The following is a 26410-nucleotide window of genomic DNA, read 5'->3' as shown; positions in this document are numbered from 1 at the left end:
ATGTATAAAAAAAACGAATATAAAATTAATATAATGACCTACTTTGAGTAAGTACATAACATATGTTAGAGGAATAGGTTGAAAACAAATGGCACAAGGAGAGAAGGGAGGAGGAATAAAATTTAATAGTTTTTCATTTATCTTATAATTTTTTTTCTATCAATACAATACATAAATAAAATGAGTTGGGAGTACACACACAAATGCACGTTTACTAGGGTAGTTAGATAATAATAATGAATATATATAATATGCAAAATATTTTTGAGTACAAACATTGTTAATCCTATTGAGAAAAAAATGTTATTGTTAATTTTAGAACACATACACAGCATAAAACCTAATGTCTAATACAAATAAATGTTGTTAAAAAAAAATAAATAAAAAAAAAGCAATGTTTCTAAAAATTGCGCTATAATTAGGGGTTCTGTAGTAGAGAACTTGGGCAAAATTTGTTCATTTTTCTCTTACTGAAAGTATTATTTATTTTAACTGTTTGGTAGTTGTTCTGAAATAAACAAAAAACATTGTATTAAAGTTTATTTTATAAATAGATATTTTAATATTAATATGTATGAAATAAGTATATAAATAAGCATATGAGATATGTAATAACTCAATGTACCCAAATCAAATATGCAAATAGTATAAATGCATACAAATTTAAATGTACATGGGTATGGTAGATGGTAATAAGTATTTAAATGGTTTGGAGCTAGGTAGTTGCTTAAGCTTTTAGACTGCTTCAGTTAAAAATTGCAAATAAAATGTCTAACAGTTTTGATAAACTATTAGAATGACACCCGGTTAAATAACGGCAACAATATATAAATAAAGTATTGATATAATTTTTTTTTCTTATTAAATTGTATAACTATTGTTAGTACAATTAAATTAAATTTAAGTCAAAACATTATTTTAAAAATATTATAACCAAATCTTTAGATAATTATTTATTACATTTGAATTAATACAAATTTGATAATCTTCTTGTATTTTTTTTATGAAAATATATACAGGACTATAACTATTATACTATATTTAAAATATTAAAGAATAATTTAAAAATATTATTTTTAAAAGTTTTAATGGTACAACAAAAGAAATATTGTTTTTTATAAATATCAAACATTTTAAAATATTAAATTACCAGAGTGATGTAGTGTTATTTAAAATTCTAATGACTGATCTGCACTGCCTTCTACTTCTGAGTCTCCATCTTCATCATCCATGTCTGTATCACTGTCTAAAATACCATTGTCCAAAGATTTATCTTTTTGGTTGTCTTCCTTTCCGTACCATAAGGCTGCTATGGTAATATGGTGAATTATTAATAAGATTATGTTTGACCCGTTCATTTTTTACATGGGTTCAATTGATAACACTTACAGCAATTTGGTTTTCCTCTAACACGTGAGTTAGGTACTTCAACACCGTGTTTGTCAACACACCAACACATACCAACTGAAGAATGACACTGAGTATGCTCATAATATCCTTCAGCATCACAGGCAGGGATATACACACCTAGAAATAAACAAGTATCATATTTATTTTATTTTTTATACGTATAAATTATAAGTATAAACTTATAATATAAATACCCAAAATAATCATATAAATGATTTATTATGGATATTAGAGTACTTTTGAAAGATTATGTTTAATATCATAATTTATGTACCAAGAGCATTAGGTGATATTCTTCGCTTAATAGCTGTACATGGACGATCAGTTTTATCAAAGCATCGACACCATTCATAAGGATTCACAAAAATGTCACTAAAATAAAAAAAAATTTAAATTAATTTAAACTGTTTATGAATATTCATCAAATGTTAATGTATACCCATCAGTATCACATGTGTCCAAGAAAGGTTTAATGCACATTTCATTTTTATCATGTTCTAAGTCGTAAAGTTCTTGTAATGACAATTTACCGTCGGAATCTAAATCTAGATGTTGGTACATCCAACGAACTTCCCATTTGCAACCGTTGATGAATTTTACAGCTACACAATATTTGAAATTAGTTAAATAGAATGTAATAAATTAAGAGTGAAATACCTTTTCCCTTATTCTTTGTACGTCTACGTTTAGCATCAGCCATGATTACTGAAAACCAGTCTAACAGACGGTCACCCATAGATTGCAATGCAGATGGGGGACATTCTTTGTTCCAAGAAGGATGAGATATTTGATTGGTTGCGATTACTTCATTATCCATTTTTTCATGTCGTTTGTCTTTTACCGGTTCGATAATAGAATTCTATTGGTAAAATAAATACTTACAAATAAGTATAAGACATTCATTTTATAAAAATATTTCGTGTACAAACCTTGAATATCTGATTGTTATTTTTTATATATTTGATGTATTTGTAGTGTTTGTTCTCATACTTGAAGTCTTCAGGAGCAAAAATATACTTTTCTTCATACTTGGATACTGGAGCTATAGTGCTCTGTTTCAATTTTTCGTTTTCCAATGTTGCTTTATATTTGTTCATGAAGTTTGTCATACGTTCTGCTTGTTTTTGTTTCTTACGTTCGACATCTTCTTGTTCTGTAAAATACAATATTGGCTTTAAATAATAACATTAAAAAAAAACGTATCGTGAATAACGTTGTGATTATAGTTAGACAACATACCTTTGCACGGACAAAATCCTTTGCAATTCACTTTTATGTTAGTTGTATGAAGACAATTATGATAATCTAGACGGCACAATGAACTGTACGTACGATTGTCAGAACCACACAGGAAGGTAGGTTTCATAACAGGGCACGGATTGCATCTACTGTAAGTTCATATTGAATTAATAACAAATACCTTAAAAGTAAGTTGGTATTATTTACAATTTTAAAGTAAAAGTTAAACCACATTGTATATAAGTGATCACTACTGATAATATCAAGTATTTTTACTAAGTATATCCTAATTCAAATATGGTATTAAATACATTAAACTGAAAATACATAATTTAATTAATATTCTATCAACGAAGTAATAAAACAAATACAAATTTACTAGAACGTTTAATATGCAATTACCTATTTTGTTTTTTACAAATTATTTAAAAACAGTTGTTTTTTAACAATATTTTATTTTCTAATAAAATCTGAAGTACGCGAAAAAAAATCGACATTAAAATTATAAAAAAGTAGTAGATATGACACTGTCCCAAAAAAATTAATATTTTGATAAAAAATACACAGATATAAAACGAATAATTTTCTTAAATAATACAATTTTATGATATTTTAAATTACATAAAATCAGTCCATAACACATAACATAATTGTCAATTTAATTTAATAATTCAAGTAAATTGAATTTAATGTCATTGAACATTTAAATTGACAAACGTAATAAAAGTTTTAAAAAGGATTAAGTAAAGAGCAATTAAAATTTTTTTAAATCTATAAAAATTATATCAGCCGTTTACTACTTCATTAAAAATGTTATAGTTATTGAGATGATTAAACTTTAATTAAATTGTCCTAGGAAGAACTATTTGCGTTATGTATTGTGACAATTTGGGGTTTTTATCAATAATAAATATAAATTGATGCCCGTAAGGTCGTAAATACATTAAAGACAGTTAGCAGTAGCAAATAATGATTGGGAGGGGTTTTTTTTATAAATAAACAAATTTGTCAACTACTTTCTTAAACAAAATCTTACAATGCTATTATTACTTCATTTGTTGATGATTGCTAATTATATAAATAGGTCATTCATAGGTGAGGTAGTAGCCCCCCTCGCAACGCCAGCTCTGAAGACAGTTCATTATATTCAGTACTGAACTTATATTATTATTATTATTATTTTCTCTTTTTTTTATTAAAGTTTTTAAACAGTTAATAAATATGATGCATATATAATATATTCGTCAATGTATACTGTTAATTATTTATAAAACAATTTAACATATCATATCATAACATTATCATAAATAAATAAAAAAAAAAAATTAAGCATAGAAAAATATTAAAACTTAATGAAATTGAGGTTGACATAAGAATAAGGTATCTTATACATAAGAGATCAGCTCGTGTGAAAACGGAATACCCCATAAAATTGGAAGGGAAGACAAAGAAAAAGCAGAATAAGAATTAAAAAAAAAAAAAAATCATTAATGCATAAAATACAAATTAATTTTATGATTAATGATTTTTACATTAAAAAATGAAAAAAACGGTTTAAAATAAATATGAATACGTATGAATTTAAAAACACTAATTTAAATTTCCTAAATTGCATATTGATATTCACAATTATAAATCACTTTTTATTACATTATACATATTTATTCTTTCATTTATACTTTATGGTTACAATAAAGTCCCAACATTTATTTTCTTGGATCATAAAATATAATTTTTTAAGTATATTCATTTTTTAATCACCCGCAATTCTGAAATATACAACATTTTAATCTTATATAATGCATTTTTTTACAATGATTTTTCTTAAACGTAGAAATATATTCCTGTACTATTTACTGTCAAACAATTATGTACCTCATTGCAATAATATTAATATATTTTTAATTTCATTATAAAAACATTAATACTAAATTGTTGAACTTTTAATTTTTGTCGAAACGTTCAAAATGTATAATATTATTATTATTCATGATGTAAAAATTGTTTCAAACTTTTATACGATTTTTTAAACTGAGTTCATATTTAAAATTCTTTGTGAAACTAAAGAAAAATATAAGCCCCATATATATGAATCAAACTCGTATGAAACATATCCTAAAATAAAAAATATTTTCTCCGTAATAAAAATAAAATATCTAAAAAAATATAATAGAACTAAGGTAAATCATCCGAACATCAAATCTTTAGGCTACACCCAATAATAGCTCAAGACAGATTAAATACCACTACATTATTATTCTGAATGTATTTTACATCATTCCAAGTATGTTATAAAAAACTGGTGCGAACGAATTATAAACCAACTGTGTACCGGGTTGTGTAACAATTGTCATTTTTAATATAATACATTATATTTTTTTTTAAACGGTTTGTTCAAAAAAACTTTATTATAAAAATGCGAATATCACTGTTTAAAATTACAAAAACAAATGTTATTAAAATATCTTTGTCAAAAACGTTAAGCTATTATTAAAAAGTTAAAAATATTTTACAAACAAAATAGTTTGAATTTCATTGTTGGAAGGGTTGATAACTTTTTATTAATACATTTCGGGAATAATTAAATACCAGTAAAGAAATATACACTTAATATGAGTTCGTAATTTTATACGTAATTGTATTGTTTTAACGTATTAATACATAGTTTGTAAAAATTAAAATAAACATGAGTTTTTTTCATATTTAGTGTTAAATTTATAACGATGATAACGAATAACGAAGGAATAATATTTGTATGGACCGTGGGTTATCAATCATTTGATTTATTTGAAACGTAATATTATAAGGCTTAGAAAAGACAAGAAAAAAAAAATGAAATATTTTTAGATTATTTACACAGGGAAAATATTTTATTCGGAAAAAATACTGTCATAATGTACATATGGTTCATATATTCATGTAATGTTTACACGAGAAATTTATGAAATTATTCAAAGTAGGATGAATCCAATGTAAAATGATTACCCCACAAGTTTTCACTAGAATACATTTTGTGAGGTGAACATTATATGCAAGTTCCTATATATGGTTATTCGTATAAATATGCCTGCTATTTGACTATTTATGTTAACATTAAATTATATACATATTTTTAAGACATACAATCGAGATACCTTTATGGTTTATTTTTAAGAAACGTTAAAAATATTTTTTCTCCTCTATTTGTACAGGTATTTTTTTAAAACAAATAGGATTTTGGGTGAATAAATGTAATCAAAATAATTTTAAACAAAATACGAGTAGTAAAAAAGCAAACTAAACAGCCAGTAAAAATTATTATGCATGAATATTGATTATAAGAAACGAAAAAAATATTTATTTTTGATATTAATCGTTTAAATTAAATAAGAGTATTGTGGTAGAGTAATATTTTAATTAGAACATATTTATAATTGCAAAATAAAAATTAATTTAAAATAGAATTTCAACTAATTTAAAAGTTAAAGAATTTAAAATTGATTGTTCATAAATGTTCTTATGAAATCTTCACACAAAAATACAATAAACCCCAGATTTCCGAATGATATCGAACAACGATGCTCAATATCATAATAACATGTGCTTCTATCATATTTAGAAAAAAATATACTCTAATTAAATATTTCATGTTCTATATTTGTAAATAAGTACGTCAGAGCGTGTTAGCTGGAAACAAGTTTTATATCAACTATTGTTGATGTACAGAAAGTTGTTGGATATATCCACAGTCAAATTTTATTGAAAAGTATAATATGATATTTTTATAGTCAGTTTTATACCTCATAAAAATTAATAATAACATCATGTGCAATTTACGTAATTTAATATAAAATAGATATGATTTATCAAGAAAATTATTAAATTTCCAATTTTACATTGATTTTTATTTTCTATTTTTAATTTTCTCATATTAACACATTCATTAATTGTAAAGTGATTACAAATTGATGTATACTAAAAGATCTTAACTAACAATTTGTAGATAATATTTAGAGCAAATCAAGTATTTTAGAAAATTCATATTTCGACTTTTTGAATTCTAGTAGATGAAGAAAAAGTTCGAAATGGCCGGTATTTTATTATATAAGCTATATATTTTTATCTATATCATTTTGAAAGTTATTAAAACCATGAAAATTTAAAAACGGTTTTCAGTGAAAGTCTAGTTAGATCTTTACACAACATATCTACTCGAAAAAATAATTAAAGTCAAATCTTTTGAAATTTTTGATACTAAGTAAAATTCACGCCATATATTTCACTTATATGGAATTTCCAGACCGTGAAACACAATTACTTATTTTATTAAAATAAATGTATATATATATATGTATACATTAAAAGCTCAGTGGAAAAAAATTAAATATTCTAGCCGAAAAAAAATGTAGTTTCTCGCAAAATAATTGATGCTCAATTCATAACATAATGAGATTTTTGAAATGGAATTTTGTTCTAATATTAGAAAAACATATATACAGATATACGTCAATTTTCATGAAAATTATCAGGTAAGTCGAATTTTAATCTTTGAAAATGTTTTTAAGGAATTCGACAAAGCTATGTTAAATGTTATGAAATTATAGTATAAGATTTTTTGGCTCAAGATTAACTTTGATTAAATTTTTGAGCCAAGAAAATTAGTAATTTTACAAAAAGAAACACTTAGTGGTCGACAATTACATTATTAATTGAATATATATATATATATATTTTGTGTCACATTTTGAGTAACAATCATGTTAGATCAATTCATTGTTTATACTTATAACGATGGCCAATGTTCAGAATTGCATTTTGAATTATTTAAAATTCATATAAATTTAAATAGTAATACAAAATTTTAAAAATAGAAGATAAAATACAGAAATTTGGTATTTTTTTTGGTTATTTTTCTTAATTCTTTTTATTTATCTGTAAAACTATATGCTTTTAATTGATTACAATTTCTCATACAAAGCTACAACAATTTAGAAACAACTTAATTTTGATACTAATCGAAAAGTATGATATTAATTTTAAATCAAAAAGTTTCTTCAATATATTGATAAAAATAAATAGCAATGAAAATAATATTAAAGAAAAAAATATTACAGAATAACAACTCTATGAAACATAACTTTTCCCTTTTTTTTCTTAATTAAACAAAAGAATTTGTTTAGATCACTTTTCCACAAAATAATTTATACATGAATAATTTTTATATTTTATTTAATTATTTTAAATATGAAGCCATCAGTAGAAATATAATTTTTTTTATTACTTAATATTAAGGGAAAAATGATTAATATAATATTCAGGTACATTAACATATTAAAATATTATATAATTAAATACATTACATGATTATATTATACATGGTCATATTAGTGAGGAATGAATTGCGTGACAATAATGCTTGTAAGTAAAATATTTTATCTTATCTCTGGTATATTCAATTTAAATTCCTAAGTACACTAATTTGTACATTAAAACATTTGTGTGGTAGCGTAAGTTTTTACTCGAATATTAAATATTATTAATCTCACTTTAATAAGAAAACAAATATATAAATATATAATACCATTTATTTTAGAACATACTAAAATACATTCTAAAATCAATGATAATACGTATAGTATTAATTAATTAATTATGTAATATCGTTATAATATTACCATATTTTAAAATAAATATTTGTTTGGTTCCAAATCTTAACTCTACTATTAATACATTTCAATTATATAATTTTTTTTTATTTTTTAGAGAAATTAAAATTTATTTTTTAAAAAAAATTGAAAATATACTTTTCTCTCCAATTTTATCTAGTGTTTTTAAACTGTAATGAAATATATTTTGATTTAACATATGCATTTTTTTCACAACATTATAACCGAATTTTGGAGTATTGTAGGATATTTGATATTATTTTTATTTAAAAAAACATTTATTAGTATAAGCTAAACATAAAATGTATAATTTTAAGTTAATAAAAAATTATTTTTTGAACTCATAAATTTGGAACAATAATGATAATTAATTTAATTATTATCAACTTGAGATGGTATATGTATTATGCAGACATTAGTTTAAGAGCCAAAATCGTTTTTTAAATTAACCAACATTCTTCGAAGAAAATATTATATTTAAGAATTAAAAATAAAAAACTTATTCTGATGCTATTGTCTTATCAGATGTAATTATATATAAAAAATTAGTTCTACCGTGATACTGTTATTTATTGAATCAGGTATTAAATAAATAAATTTACTTGTTTGTTGACAATGAACTGCTAATTCCGCTGTCATAGAATATATCATCATCATCTTCGTCATCTTCTTCGATGTCATCATCATCGTCTTCATCATTTTCATCTTCGGCTAGGGCTTCTTCGAGAGCCTTCTTTCGAGCTGCTTCCTCCGCAATAAATTTCTCTCGGCTAATGATAACATCACCGTTCTTATGAATTTCTTTTTTACTCACACATACTGCTGTGTACGCATCTTCTAGTAGACACAACTCTTTTTTCTTGCACCGTAGAGGTGTGCAAAGGTCACCTGGAATCAAAAAAAAATGTTGAAGGACAAATTTCTATTAGAAATTTAATTAAAATATGTACATTTTTTCTTTAAGCAGACAGACCGTTATGAATTTTAATCATTTTTTGTCAAATTAAATAAAAAATGATGACCTTTTAAGACATTTTTTAAAAACCAAAGAACCTACTATCCTTGCAATTGGTATAAGCTTTCTCGCTCAATGACATTTTGTCAATTTAAATCTGCTGGATTCGAGCCAATGCGCAATAAACTTCAGGCATAATATGGTAGTAAATAAATTCTGTACAAACTATAAAGAAGTGAACAAGTAGATTTATTTTTAACGATTGGACATAACATTTTTTAAATTAATATGATAAATGTTCTTAAAATGTTGCTTATTTTAATTAGTATAAATTCTTTACAAAGTACTATATGGATTATAAAATTAAAATATTTAAAGCGCATTAATTCAAAAAAATTGTTTGTTTCCAAAACATAATATTCAATAATACAAACATTATAAACGTAATATTAAATTATTATTTAAGAGTATACTCATATACGGAATGCTATTATGAAAAGAATATAAAATAATATTTTCTTTCTTTTTTTTTAATAAATTTCACTATTATTTAATACCAAAGTTGGAAATAAAAATTAACTTTCATAGTAACATTAATAACATATATTTCTATATGTTTAAAGATATAGTAAATGTAATTGGTAGTAAATTACAACCTATAATAACAATAACAAATGTCTTATGTATAATTAATAAAATAAATACTATAATTGTATTGCAAGGTTCTACTTATTGAAGGAACTAGGAATTCATTGAAGTCGTTATAATTTTATTAAACAAACTAAAATAGTTAATAAACATAAATAAAGTTTCATAAAATTAATTATAGTTGCGAAATAATTCTCTAGTAAATATTTTTCCTATTTCAAAATTATGAACACTAAATAAATCATAATAATGTACGTTTAAATAAAGAGATTAGAGATAGAACATTTATAATGCTACAATTTTTTAATTCTTAATTTATCATATATTTTCACAAAAGTAAAAATATTTTAGGAAAAAATAAATGAAATTGGGTATAATTTCTATGTAAATTAGTTTCAGTAAATTGCACGGAAATTTACATTTCTATAACGAAATGGGAACAACATATGTATTTTGATATTTCCGAAGTATTGTCTGCACCACTTCGTATAGTCGAGTTCCCTTAAAACAAACACGAACTTGGTCGATACCTGACAAACTGATGGTACAAATATTTTCGGTACCTACACTAACCTCCTTAACCTGTCAAATATGGAAGACATATTAGAACCGCGCCCATTTTTATAAAAATAATACTTCAAAAAAAAAGTATGAAATATGTACCGATAAATCACCACACCCTTAATGACATACACACAAATTCGATACCGAGAAGACTTTTAAGTTATGAAGACGTACAACGATTTCAATTTTATGAAATGCTCTACCAGTTTTAATTCTTTAGCGCAAGGAGAATGCATAAACTTAATTTATGCGTACAATCGCAAGATCTTTTATTACACTAAATATATTATTTCTGAAACAAATGTAATACTTCTCTCGTCGGCTATCACAATACTATTCAAATGTAAATCCAAAAATGTTTGATGACGTTTATTGTCATATGCAGGACTATATATTCAATAACTGAGTAAATATAATAATTGTAAATTTAAGATAATAATTAAGATTATTACTTACTATTTGGATCATGAATCCATCTCTTTTTCTCTCCAAACTTTCCAATATCATTTGGCTTTGAGTTTTCCTGAAAAATAAATATAGTATTAAAAATGATTAGATTATGTAAATAATAGTAATAATAATAATAGTGTCTTATTTGTATTATAGTAATTCAAAATTCTAATAGATCATTATAATTAAGATTTCAACATTTAAAAAAAAATGTGTAATCCACAGACTTTTTATTTAACAAGTATTCTTTCAATTATATTTTACAATAAATATTCTTTTTATCTCACTGCCTTTCATTTTTTATTTATACGACTGAATATCCTCAAAAAAGCATTTTTTTTTTTTTAAATATGATCCTATCAGCCAAGGATTCAAGAAGTATTTTTTTAATACCAAAAAGATTCTAAGGTAGATTTTTTATTTACATTTTTTATTATTTTACCTGGCTTACATTATTTTGATAAATTTCAGTTATGTATCATATATAATATTATGTTTATTTCGTTATCTTTACAAATGAAGTATAAATATTGAATTCAAGAATGCTTATTTTTTTTATTTTCATAATGAAAATTAACTAAAATAACTATATATGATATCAATATTATAATACAGTTAAAAGTTAATAACAGATATTTATTATAAATTTAACTCTAATTACCGTTTTAGATTAAAAATGTTACCGTTATGATAGAATCAAATAAAGTATCAATTGGTACAAATATATAACTAGAATACAGTAGTATATTGATAATTATAACCGTTTATCTGCACCCATATTTAAGGATTATCATAAATTGTTAACTATTGTAATTATATTCGATTAAATTTAAAAATATATTTATTTAAGGTTAAAGAACAATCTACGAAGAATACAATTTTTCAACGTTCTAATGTATAAAAATTAACCAAAATAAGTAAAAATATTCATAGGAAACAATAATTAATAATATATAAGAAATAACATTGATATCAAAGACACTATTTCATACACTCACATTATAGCTTAGAATATTAGGATAGTGTCACATGATTTATAAAGAATAGATAAAAATTTACAATGATTGTACTTTCTATTCAACACGTAATCTATGTTTTTATAATCTATGCCAACACGGCCATAATTTTAAAACTAATCCATCTATCGATAAGAAACTAATTTAAACTGAAATTATTATTGTCATTTAAATATGTATATTTTTAATATTACGTTAGATATAATACAATTATTAAGATGAAATCATATTAACGTATACAATTATCCGGGTTGAAACGTATAAAAATATATAAAATAAAACACTTATTATACATAAGTATAAAACGTAAGAAAAGTATAGAATAACACCTAATTATATAAGTTTTATACTGTACAAAAATAAAATACCTTATAAGCAAAAATATATTTATTATTTAAACTAACAATAAAAAAGAGGAAATATAAATTTTATTGTGATGTTATTAATCTAATAATTAAATAATAATATTAATAATAATAAATTGATAATTATCATTATATTTTAGCGGATGTATAATTTTTAGTACATTCATTGTACTTGTGATATTTATAACACTTTTAATAATTTTTGCGATATTTAAATTATATCTTAGAGTATGAGTATATTATGGGTAAATACAATTACAGGCAATAATATTTTTTTATAATCTACAACATACATTATTTTTTACTACCTAATATATTTTTATTAGGTAAGCATAAAAATTAAAAACCTTACTTAATATCCGAAAAATTAAGTATTTTGAATTTTTTAAAAGTGTTTCAAAACCAAAATATATTATACGTTTTAGTCATTTTATACATTTTATACGCGTATATTATAAATCCTGCATTATATTAGCACACTAACGAAAATTCAGGAATATAATAAATAAAATAGCTGATGAAGAGGAAATCCTCAGTGTTGGTGAATTTATTCCTGAGAATTTATTTATGTATTAATTGATTCTCGAGTTAATTTAAGACAGGTATGAATTAATTCCCAAATATGTATATGCACATTATAGAAAGTATGTATTGTATACATTATTTTATGTTGTACATAAATTATTATACATAGTATACATACATATAATTCGGTGCGCAATGGTGTTGTGATTTTATCAGGTAAAAAGGGATCGGGGCGCAATCGTGTTGCAAATTTTTTGCGCAATCGTGTTGCACCGCAAATATGAACAATTTCGGCCTATTAGCGTACCCTGCAGAAGACACCACGAGGAGATTGAATAGAAGAAGGCTCGATGTATATTATGTCACATAAGAGTTAAGTCATTATTTGTTATAGTATTTAAATCTTCATTTTTCAACTCTTTGCAAATTAATTTCGAAATAATGTTTTGTAAAAATATCTTCTACAGCTTTCCTCTTTAAACAATTAATCAAAATTTACCCTTTAATAGTACTTCCTTCAATTTTGTCATGGTAATGATTCGTGTTGTTTTTTAGAATTTTATTATTAGAATTGAGTTTTAAATAACACTTAAAGCTACCCTTACCACAAATCCAACGTTGGATATCATTCGATAGCATTTTACGAAAACAATACTTTTACCTATCTATCAATATTAATGATTTAGACTTTTCGCTTAATATAAACTCCATATTTATTCAGAAATTGACACCACGAAATTATGATGAACTTACAACGACTGTAGTAGTACTGGAGATCGCGTATACAATTCGAGAATTTTCGACTGCAAAAACTGCTGTTTAAAATTAATTTTCATAAACTCATAAACGATGAAATTCGATACAACACCGGTTTTTTTTCGTTACTGATATGCAACTATATAATAACTAAGGGAATCAACTCGTACATAATTTTTAATTCACGGAATCAATTCATCGGTATCGATACAGGTGAACAAGTACCTGAAAATCAACTCATACGTAGCCGGAATTTTGTTTTCTAACACACGTGATTGATTTTAAACCAACTCTACGGTCATATTTAAATGACCGATATTTTTTAATTATAATAATGATATACATGTTATTTTTCTTACTTTTGTACTTTGATTAACAGTTGTACATAAAAGTACAAATTAAGCATCATATTATGAATCAAGGTAGTAATTAAAGTAGTAATATGAGTTTGTGAAAATTACTTGAATTTACTTTTTCAATGAAATAATGACTAACCGATAAGCTAGAAACTAAAAATTGTTCGCATATTGTTACTCTATTACTTATACGATTTAATATTCAAATTGAAGCAAAGACGTGAAAGTTTCAAGGTACGATCACATACATCAGTGTAAAGTTGTAAGTATGTGTAATCCATCAAGCACATGAATTCTAATCGTACGCAAGAAAATAATTTAACTGTAATATAGTAGCTCTTATCCAGACATGACACGCTACGAAAACGGCAAATTTGCACTGTTCACGTTATATAATATAGTCGATAATTTCTATCAAGCTTAACAGTGTCTAACATAGTGTTCCAAATCATGGACGAAAGCTTCGGTTTAAGTATCACGATAATTTTTCGCAGTGTTGATCATGCGTGCAGGGGAGGGTTACATTTGCATACATTACAAACGCTCACGTTCGTTCGCAAGTACACACACAGAAATACTTGCAAGCGAACGGGTATTGAAGACAACACATATCGAATGTGACGTTTAATTTCACGTATAAACTTAAACACATACGCTACTTGTAGGAAGAGGAAGGTTAGCTTTTTACTTTTTTTATTTTTTACTGTCGTTGTAATATTTTATAAATTATTAAATCATCGTCCGAGAGTTTACGAGGAATTTTTTTTTATTATTCTCGCGTGCCACATCACAATAACGCGACACTCGACGGCCGTACCTATAATGAGGCGTACAATACGTACATTATACGTGTACGAGAATTTATAATTATATTATCGGCGTGAAAAAAAACGTAATTTGTTGTTGCACTGGCCGAGGGGTAAATCGTGCAAAAGTAAAAGCGAAGAATGGGTGATGATTCGAAATATGTGTATGGGCGCTGCGCGTGTGTGTAATTGCGTGTAAACGGGTGAGAACGCGCGCGCGCACGTGTGTATGTGTGTGTGTGTGTGTGTGTGTGTGTGTGTGTGTGTGTGTGTGTGTGTGTGTGTGTGTGTGTACAGAAGGGGTATACGGAAGGAGAAGTGGAAGAGCGGCCGAGGTGCTAGCGGTGGTGTCCCGAACCGCCACTACCATCGGCGGCGGCGGCAATCCATGTTGGCGGTGTATTGATTTTTATACGACTTGGCCGCCGTTGCTCTTCCGCGATACCGCGCTCGTCACCACCGCCCACGCGATACCGTACCGATGCAACGCCACTGATACCGTTTCGCATAGCGCCTAGCACACACATACTTGCATGCACGCAAATTTACCACGTTCGATTGGCGTTCGATTGGCCTTCGAGCACCACGTTTAACCCCTCTCTTAACAACCCCTCTTCGAAGGGTTTGACGTGCCTGTACGCGGAAATCAACATTATCGACATCCATTATGGATGACGACACGACCGATGGAAAAATTAAATTTTCTCACACGCACGGTGAGCAGGCACACGTCACATATCAAACGGAATCTGTGCGATTGAGTCGGTTAGAGACCGGTCGTCGACTGATCGCAATCGACCGAATTCGTTTCAGACTCCTTAACGATCGGTTTAACCTTCCCGGCCCTACTGAGCACACATCGCGAGCACTCCGAAATAAATCGAATTTGCATAATTGAATGGGCCACGAGCAGCCGCGCGATACCTCCGAAAACAATATTGTATACACATTATATTCATAAACTTTGAGATATGCTGAACGTATAAAAACCGTATTGCACGCATACATGTCATTTTAAAACCAAAGTTTAAATATAACATTCAGAATGTGCAGCGTTTTGAATTTTTACCTTTGTGTAAAGTCACATCGTACACAGGCTTTGAGTATTTCAAACGTTTAACAATCATATCGTAACAATATTACGTTCAATATGATATTATTTGATACTTTAACCAGAAAAACATAAAAACTATCTCTATCGTAACACGGAAATGACTGGGAAGTATAAATATCGTCTTTAACAAGTTAGGTTTAATGGTAAGCATGAAAATAATTGTGTTCCAACAATAAACTATTCAAAGTATAATACATATAATATTATTTAGTCGTTAAACCATTTATTGATATTATATTTAATATTATAAATTATCGATATATTGACAAATTTATAATTTATCGTTTAATATTGATAAGTATAATATAAAGATATTCATGAACTATGTAAAATGTATAAAATTAATAACAATATATTACTGACATAGGTTCATATAAAATTACATGTTTGATCAACTTAAAACATGTTAATAGATAGCATAGCTTAATTATAAATACTAGTTAACTATTCGATTAAATACGTTATAATGAGTTTATAATTATTCGAACAACTATAATACCCTGTTGAAATCAAGAAGCGTATTATACATGTACTACACTGATGCACTTGAAAGCCCATTCTACCGATACATTAAACTGATAATAATATAATTAAATTAAATTTTATCAAAAGCACTTTGTAAAGTTAATTCATTGATTTTTTTCTTCCTCTGCTAACTCCATTAGGTACTATTGGTCCAAATCCAAATCGTATATTTGTACAAATGTGTAACAAAATTTAGGTCATAAAAAAAACCAACAAAATCTCAGCTAAGAACATATCTTTTTCGTTTAAAAATCAATCTGTAAATCTGTACATAACCTTATCAGTTATATTATTAGTGGACATTTTAACCATAGATTTCAATGGTTCCATGAGTCGATCGTACAAACATATGTACGTTTAAAAAAAATTAGCGAATTTATGTTCATACACTTAAAAAATAAAAATTTAATTTTTCCTCATTATTTTCAACATTTCAAATGAAACACGTTACATTCGATCATTCTTATTTTTTGAATTTCTCCTCTTACAATTGTCCTTGCGCTAACCTTCTGTACATATTAGACAAAATGTATTCTTAGTTTATTTATAAATTATAGTATATATATTGGCCTAATGAAGTGAAATTTCCATTAATATTATGCATATACATACTCCATGTAACAGTATTATTTTTTTTGTTCCGTTTGGTACTATTAAGGGGAAAATACTTCTGTAGGGTTACCGGTCATCTCTACTTAACGGTAATTTTCTCGAATCGATTCAACGACCGTAAATATAGATGTTTTATTAAAAAGGAATGTAAACATCAGATTAACAGTAGATACAAAGTTGTTCGAATTCGAAGATAAATCGAACGCCTTTTTATAAGCTTACAGTGAACTCAATCTTGTTCGCAACAAAATTAACACATCTAATCGTAACACTAATTTATACTATGAACATAAAAGAGTGGATTTATTTTTTAAATTTATTCGTACGGAAATTAATAATTTAAATCAAAATCAGAAAAATAATTGGTTTCCAAATAAGATTATCTTAGTGTACAATTATTATTTATTACTATGACAATTATAAATGCTATTTGTATTTATAATTTCACTTTTGCGTTGAAATGCAATATGTTAGATACGTATTACTTGTAGCATATAAATTTGGACTTTTGTATCTAATCTGCATTTCTATAATACACTTGAATCTGAAATTTCAATAACCACCGAACATATGCAATTGAAGAAAATTTCAGGGTAGTTTCGAATTTAAATTTTTAATATGAAAATTCATGTTTGATAATGAAATTAATACATGCATTTGAGTTTATAATTTATGATGAAAAGTGAAAAGCAAGGATTTTGTAAATATTTGACTATGATGTACTTCAGATTTGTTAGTTTTACATTCAAAATCAATACTAAAAATGATTAAACGAAAGTAGATATCTTAGTTCGTTGTTTAGTGAGTAAAATTGGAAAAGAGTCTTCAATCACTTTTTTACATTTTTTTTAGTATAAAGAGCCGAGATAAAAAATTGTTTACGTTAAACTCAATTCATGGTATCTGATGGAAAAAAAAACCTTTTACTAGGGAAGTTGAATGTCTACAAAAACAATATAAAAATGTAAGCATATATTTTCCGAAAAAAATTATATTAATACACTGCTACAAAACTAAACACCTATATACATACGTAAAAACCAAAAAATGAAATTTCAAATATGATAGTGAATATTAAAACAGACACTTTTAGATTGAAAACAATAAGCTAACCACCAAGGTATAAAATAGAAGATACAATATAGAAAAATAAGAAGGAGCTACAAAATAAATTATATTCATTTATATACTTATATAAGTATATATATATATATATATATATACTTCTATCAATTAATATTAAAATTGATGATTTATGTAACTTGATCGTTTATGAAAATTATAGATATTTAAATAATTTATATTTTTCAGCAGTAAACACTATATTGGTTATTTATTTGTTTATTTAAATTTGTTATTTATGTACTCGTATATCATACATCTGATTATTGTGAACAAATATTTACTTGAATGAATTTATTCCATAGTAAACTAAGATATAACTCAGAGATATAAAGTACTTTGCAATAACGATAAATTTTCTTATGCAAAACGGAAAAGCCTTGGCTATAGTGAAACGATCGTTTTAGATAGGTCATTCGATAGGCAAAATAAACGATCTCCAACGTTAGATACTAAAAATTTCACAACAATGTACAGTATACAGTAGAAATTATAATAAATAAAAGCACTAAACAATAAACTTTGTTTGTATAGGTTAAGATTTAAACCGCGAGATTAGACCGATGAGCCCGTATAGGTAAAGACACAATGCAGAGTTATAAGTTCAGTGTGCATCTAAATGATCGATAGCATATTGTCTATTGTATACGTATTAAAATACATTCAAAATGGGTACTTATAGTATTTTTTTTTTTTTTTTGTCTCAATGCCCTCAATTTCAGGAATTTTCAGTGATTAACGTTTATAATAAAGGAAAGTACAATCAAAATTCAAAAATTTAATTTATAATCCTTTTTTTTTATTATTGAATACATTTTATGAAATCTATCTTCAAAAAATCACAAATCATTTAATTAAAATTCAAATGGGATTAAATTTATATTATACGCATTGATAATATACAGATATAAACTTTGAATTCAAGCAAAGAAAAATGATTTAATTTGATAATACTAAAATGTAAGAGCTTTAATGTATAATAAATATTCTTCCATTAGTTAATTAAAGTACCAAGTGTGAAAAATTATAATATTTTACACGGATATTGATCCTTATTGTTAGTTATAATTTATTAATAAGAATTTATTAGATAAATTATCTTTTGTAGAACCAGAATTTTAGAGTAAACATTCATGATATATTAATTTTTATTTATGCAATAATAATAAAAAAAAGTTGAAGTTATAATACAACACAAAAATCTTCTATTAATTAATATTAATTTCTAATCTATTGAAATTTGAATAGTATCGAATATAAAATAATAAAGTCTGATTTTAAATTGTGAATAGATACCCTATAAAATTCATAAATTTAACTAGTTTAAAAATAAGTCTTTTAAATGGATAATTTTAATGTGCCAATTCCGCAAAAAATAATTAAATTGTATATTTTCCCATAATAATTGATTTCATTGTATATGTGAATGACACGAGAAATTTTTAGAATGTGTGGAGCAAACAGTCAACGAGTTCTAAATTTTCAATGTATAGTCAGTCATATACTGTAGTGTTTAATGTGTTAAATAACTTATTTACTTTGATTTCTAAAACAAGTTTATAAAATGTTTAACTATCAATATCGGTTAAATACGTTATTAAACAATATAATATTAACACAAGTACATGAAGATTTGAAGATATTAGAGCTTTTTAAATGTTTTTTTGTTTTGAATGGTCACACATCCTAAATATAATTTATAAAATAATGTAAACAAATAAAAAACCAGATGCTTTTACATAATATAATGCATAATAGTTTTATTATTTGTCTGTTTAATTTTGGTTGTATTAGATCAGGATGGAAAAAATACGAAGTAGAATTTTTTTTTATTTAATTTAACTGAATATATATTTCTTTAAAAGAATCTATAAGAACTGAATTTGTTATTTGTACGTCCAATCTTCGATCGACATGTAACTTACCTAATAATAGTATAGTATAAAATATAGCATACGGCGAGGAGACAACAGAGACGGAGACGGTTTATGATGGCGAAGGAACGTGGCAACAATGCGTATATTTATGTGATGTGGTACAAACAAAAAGGATGACAGGTAAGATCTCTGAGACTGGCAGCTGGCTTATACAATATCATAAATACGGAATAATTAATGTTAGATTTTTCCCATGGGATTTTTGTACTCATGATTTTTTTTTATGTCTATCTATTACGTTGAGAAGTTTCTTTTCCACGGTTAACGTGTCGAACTTCCTCCTGGAGAATAGTATATTATATGACGATGACCCGATCATTGTACTTATATTAGGACGCGTATCACGTTTAAGAACCAAGTTTGTCAACAAGACTATGTTGTATACAGTTTCTTTATTTTATTTTTCCTCATCCCTTTTTTCCATAGGCTAATTTGAACAGTGAGTAGTAAGTAGAACGACTGAGCTCAATATGAAAAACAATAAAATATTTATAATAGATGAAGTATCGTTATATTATATAATAACTATTTTAAGGCTTTCAAACACATCAGTAAACATATATAAAAAATTAAGTACAAACTAAATATATTTTAATTTATTTATTTTATATTAAGCATATACAATTTAATGTATTTTATTAACCATATATTATTATCATAATAAAGACACATAATATAATAAAATAACTTGAATAATATATACATCTACATAGAATAAAAGTATTTAAAAAAGATTTATTATTATGTAAGTAATATTATGTGCCTTTATTAAATTGCTAAACGGTTTAGACTCATAACTTAAGTAAACTTGATTAACATGGCGTATTATACATGTCTATATAAAATCGCTAGACAGTTAAGACTTACGAAAACTTGTAGTTCATAAGATAATCTAATATTAAAAGTAAAAAAATTTCCGGGAATTTAACTAAACTAAATGTACTGTTATATTTTCCTACACTTTTATTCATATACATTTATATGTATTAAGATTAAAATATATTTAAATAAATAATAAAATACCACGATTTCTGTGAATTAATAATTATTATAAATAATATTAAATACAAATATTGCAATCTCTGAAAAAAAATGAATATATATTTAAAAGAAAACTGGTCATATATAAAATATTTTAATTTTCAATAACATGTCTTTTTTCGTTAACTAATATTTATATTAAAAACAAAAACATTTTAATTATTGTTGTCATATTTCAGTTATGAATAATATGCATTATATGATAATCATTTCAGATAATAATGTAGATATAATATGAAGACTAATATAGTAATTCGTTTCACTTTTATGAAATAAAAATGTTTAGGTTTAAAAAATTATACCCTTTGCTACACTTGTCGAAAAAAAATGTTTAGTTCATTTGTTTGCCACATTGTGTACTTCTACTTATAAACTAGCGTAGTTTCATAGATTATCCATAACGGGAAGTAAACAAAAATTACTATCCGTATAAAACCATCACATTCAAAACATGACGCATATTTTGTATTTATTATACAAACAAAACTATCTCACTAATTTACCATATAAATATTTGTGGAAACGCTGATTAAATTAGCCATTATTCCTCAATAATTAACGCATTCATATAAATTATTAAAATATAATTGTGAATACTATTATGATAGTGATATTGTATAAAAATATCAATTAATCTGTGAAATAAATATTATTTTATAATAATCACATACAAATTAATACATTTGATTCATTACGAAAAATATTAATACATTTTAAGAATGTAGAAACGTATTTATGGGCTAAATTCATTGGTAATGTATTTTTATAATGAAACTAATAGGCACCTCAAATTATTGGTCAAAATTAAAACACAGAAATAGGTTTTAAACGAATATTATTAATTATTTAGATAAATTTTATACTTTTAAATATGAACTTGACTACATTGCCGTGTTTCAATTAAATTTTAATTCAAAATCATAAATTTTATAAATACATTCTTAGCATAAATTACATTAATTTTATTAATTACACGCCATTTGCTATAAAATATATTTCAGTAATTATGAAATGGTTTAGGATTATATCATTTAGTATTAAAGCAAACATCATGATAAATTCTAAACGTAAACAAGTGAATAAATAATTCAAAAACATTAAAAATAAGGTCACCTAAATATTAAAACCAATACGATTAGAAAATACAAACTCAACGAGTCGAATTAATTATTTGTTTGGTTGAGCTGAATTTAAGATTACTGGCAAAAAACCAAGATGTTTACAACTATTTTAAGCCACTATATCTTCAGGTATTATCAATGCATCAAATATTTACATTAATAAACAAGTCGTAGGCACATAATACCTCTTATCATAAGACACTTCAAAACGGTTCGAAACGAGAAAATAATTCAAAATCGGGGCGAATAAAACTTACGAAGAATGAAAAACGACAACTCAGCGAATGCAGTCGTAAGCGATACATTGGCCGTTTACGAGTAATACTGTGTGCATTATTAATATAATAAAAGTTGTGAATATAAAAAATATTAACCATAGTATATTAAATTATTATACAGTTATTAGTGGAATACAAGCGATTATAACTCTATCCTGAACATACTATAAGCGTGTTTTGGTAAAACAATTTTGAGTAACCTAAATGCTGTTTTAAATAAATTATTTTGGCGATGATCTTGTTGACTGAAATATTGTTTTATAATAATCAATTAGCTTAAAATACTTTAAAAACTGCGTAAACTGTCTTTGGTTGCTGATGCCATAATTTTATAGTTAAAATACCGAACAATTAACAACACAAACCATTTTGGCGAAGTAGCAACCAAGTGCAAGTTTCCCGTCAAATGGTTAAGGTGTACACAGAACCTTTTGAAAAATGTTGTAGATGGACGAATTCAATTACAGCGCCAAGTATGGCTCAGATAGAACCATGCCCCTACTTGAAAATGGTTGGCCTCGCCAGTGGCTCTACCATTAGCCTGACCTTAGACGTAAATAATATAATCATTTTTCAAAAACAGAATTATATTCAAATAGTTTTGTAATCATTTAAAATGTATAAATATAGTAATTCGCTCATATTAATTAACATTGCCTAATACTACCTAATAATTGTTGGGGACTCCTATTGGCCCTATCCAAGAAAAAAATCCTGGCACCACCAGTGGTGGTCAACTAACAAGAAGAAGACGAAGGACGCGCACCGCCGAACCGTATCATAAGTATAGGGTTGAGCAATGTCTACCCAATAAACCGTAAAAAATGGTTTCATTCCCTCCGACCTCTAAACAATGCATGACGAAAATATACTACGTTTTTTTTTCTTCAGCAATGTATTGGTGAAAAACGAAATATTACAAAGTTGATCAAAGTTAGTGAAACGAGTTTGGAACCGTACCAGCATCGCACAGGAGGCTTCGGAAACCGACACGAAGTGCATCGCAGCAATTCCAGCCCTAGTCTTGGATAAGTGACTTGTTTGTTGACACTTATCGTTGTTATTTAAGTAGAACGGATCGTTTTCGGGGGGTGCGGCGCGGCCGGAGCGACATCTCGGGCACGGGGCGGCGGATCCGTGTGTACACGAACGCGGCTGCGAGAGGAGGCGACATGTACGATCTGAAAGGGGAATCAACGCGTACCCGGCGTCGCACACACGCACGTTCGCGCATACCGGGAACGACGTCGTTGACGACGACGACGACGACATTACGGCCGTAGGGGACAGCGGACAGGCGCCGCCGCAGGGCGTACGAACACTGCGACGACGGTACAACTGCGGCGCCCGACGTTTATAATGCACACATGTACGCACACGGACGGAGACACGACGACCAGCCACCACACCGCCGCCGCCGCCGCCAACAGTCACCACTTACCGACCGTCGTCCGACGTCTTCGACAGCAGAAGCGGTGGGACGGTCGTCTCGTACACAGCGTGCATGTGTAATAAATCCAAAGACCGTCGTCGCTCTCCGTTCGGGATATCGTCGATGTTCCACACGACGTCCTTTTTCCTCCATCATCACGTCTCACTCTCATCTCTCCTCTCTCTACGTAACCACTATCTCTATCTCTCGCTACATCTTCCTGCCGTCCGTGAAACGCTACCACGTACACGCATATTATTGTTACCGTGCGACGCCACTACGTGCCTCGCCTTACCACACGTCTAGTCGTTCGAAAATCGCCACCGACGCGGCGGCGCCTGCTCGTAGACGTCGGGGTTATGTACTCGCCGCGCGACCGGACGAGGGTATACATTAATAATAACAATAACGGATAATTGTAAAACGTCTTGGATGACGGTTATTTTACCCTCTCTCATCGGACTAGCAATAAAGATAATAGTACGAGGTTTTTCAGGAATATGAATTGGGAAATTTGAAATAATTCTCATAGAAGTAAAAAACAATGTGCTAGCGTAATATTGATAACAGAATCTACATTCAATGCCGTTAAGAGTTCAGAGGATAAAAATGTCACGTCGTGAAATTAATACCGTAAGATGATTTTCATTTATACGTTCTTGAAATTAAAAGTTGACATTGTGCACGATTTTTTTCAAACGCATCCAAAATCCAAATTGTGCAGCATCCGAGACTATCGGACGAACAATCGTGGCTACTGTAATTGAGTGGACAAAATTAAATAAAAGATGATCCTAGTTTTGTGGTCAAGTCGTTAATGTCGGACGAGGCATATTTCTATGTCAGAAAAGTATACGTGCAAATGAAAATTATCTTACGGACATTAATTTAAGGTATGATACTTAAACATTTTTAACTGTTACTAACATACAATTTATGTTCGATTTACGATTAATAAAATAGTGTAATTTTTTTTTTTTTTTTTATTAATATTTCAAATTTTCCAATTTTTCTGGAATACTAGCAAAAATAAATAAATAAAAACCCTCCTGTTTATTTTTGTAGTTCTGTAAATAATGATACGTATAGGTAATGTAACTTCTAAATTGATTATTTTTGAACAACAAGTTTCTTTCAAATTTCTTTTACTACAAATTATCCAAGATTTTACATAGTTACTTGAAACGTATTTATGAGACCAGACGCATCATATAAATAACAATGATGATAAATGCTTAAAAGGACTTTTTTTTTCACTAATACTTCTCTCGCATTCAAAAGAGGAAATTTTCGTTGAGTTAATTGCAACTAATAACGATTTTAACGAAACACCTGATGAGAATTTTTTTAATTTCTTAAATTGATAAAAACCTCTAATTGTAGATGGTTCATCTACTTGAAATGTTGTATCGAACATCCTTATTATTTCTCCATATTTCATATCATATTTGTCAGGCCAATGTAGTGCAATTAATAAATCCAAGTTTTGAAGGAGCTTATTATATTTCTTTGAAAATATGATTAGCTTTTATTAAATTAAATTCTTTAAAATTAAAAAAGTGCTAAGATGTGCATCTTGTAGCATTCCACTAATAATAAAATATAGTATGGATATGCATACATTTTAGAATAACTGTTAGAGATCTTCCATCCTCAATCCCCACTCAAGTCAAACACCGCGTACACAGGTTTCCAATATTATTAAATTTTATAAATTGATAATTAAATTAATAATAATAAGTAATAATATAATAATATAATAAATAATATAATATAATGATAATTAATTAATAATTGATAACTATTGACATAGAGTTGTACTAGATTTTTGAGAAACACCGCCAAAAATCTTACTAGGTCGATTAAATCCAGGAAAATACAATACAATGGGTTATTGCGTTAACGTTACCGTCATCGCCCATAATTCCCCGTTACCGAAAAATATGATGGACGAGTCACGAAATCGTAGAATAATTTATTAGAAACATCTATAAACTGTACGCAATGTCAAGCCAATATTTTCACTCAATCACCGAGGTAAACATTTTTAATAAAACGAAAATGTTTCCATAAGTAGAACTGCTTGAAATATATAATCAAGGCTTTCAAAGGATTAACAAGACCCAATCGATAATAAGACCCTTAAGTGTGTTCTTTAAAGATAAATATATTATATGGTCTGAACACTGATTTTTCAATACTATTTTATTTAATCCGTATATTAAGCAATTATTTATACTTTAAATCTTTTAAAACATAAACGTTGTTTGAAGTTAAAAACTTCAGTCGTCGAGAGGCAATACATTTTATACTGTGTTATTAAGTAGGAACAAGGTAAATACCACTTAACATCAAGGTAGTGTAAACCTTTCAATTTTAATTCAATCTAAATATATTTAAAACACTAGATTAATTTAAACAGTATTTATAACAATATTAATTCTTAGTTATTGTTACATTTATTATTTAATCAAGACTACCACTTAGTCGTAT

General features: G+C 26.8%; 1 protein-coding gene across 2 annotated transcripts in view; it reads right to left on the bottom strand.

Moving 5' to 3' along the window:
* Positions 1 to 1150: 1150 nt before the first annotated feature.
* The window catches only part of LOC112687152 (proteoglycan Cow), a 38612-nt gene continuing 13352 nt past the window's right edge, over positions 1151 to 26410 (bottom strand). The window contains exons 2-10 of one of the 2 annotated variants that reach the window (XM_025559724.1): positions 10918 to 10984; positions 8897 to 9182; positions 2650 to 2798; positions 2340 to 2563; positions 2068 to 2269; positions 1850 to 2012; positions 1685 to 1782; positions 1390 to 1527; positions 1151 to 1306 (exon numbers count right to left, since the gene is read on the bottom strand). In XM_025559724.1, coding sequence (XP_025415509.1) covers positions 1170 to 1306; positions 1390 to 1527; positions 1685 to 1782; positions 1850 to 2012; positions 2068 to 2269; positions 2340 to 2563; positions 2650 to 2798; positions 8897 to 9182; positions 10918 to 10984 — 1464 coding nt within the window. In that variant the 3' untranslated portion in view covers positions 1151 to 1169. Of the gene's footprint in view, positions 1310 to 1389; positions 1528 to 1684; positions 1783 to 1849; positions 2013 to 2067; positions 2270 to 2339; positions 2564 to 2649; positions 2799 to 8896; positions 9183 to 10917; positions 10985 to 26410 lie in introns of both variants that reach the window. The other variant, XM_025559722.1, reaches the window with a different exon arrangement.

Source organism: Sipha flava, unplaced genomic scaffold, assembly GCF_003268045.1.
Source record: "Sipha flava isolate LNK unplaced genomic scaffold, YSA_version1 333_pilon_pilon, whole genome shotgun sequence".
NCBI lineage: Eukaryota > Metazoa > Arthropoda > Insecta > Hemiptera > Aphididae > Sipha > Sipha flava.
This window is presented reverse-complemented; position numbering and strand designations above follow the sequence as displayed.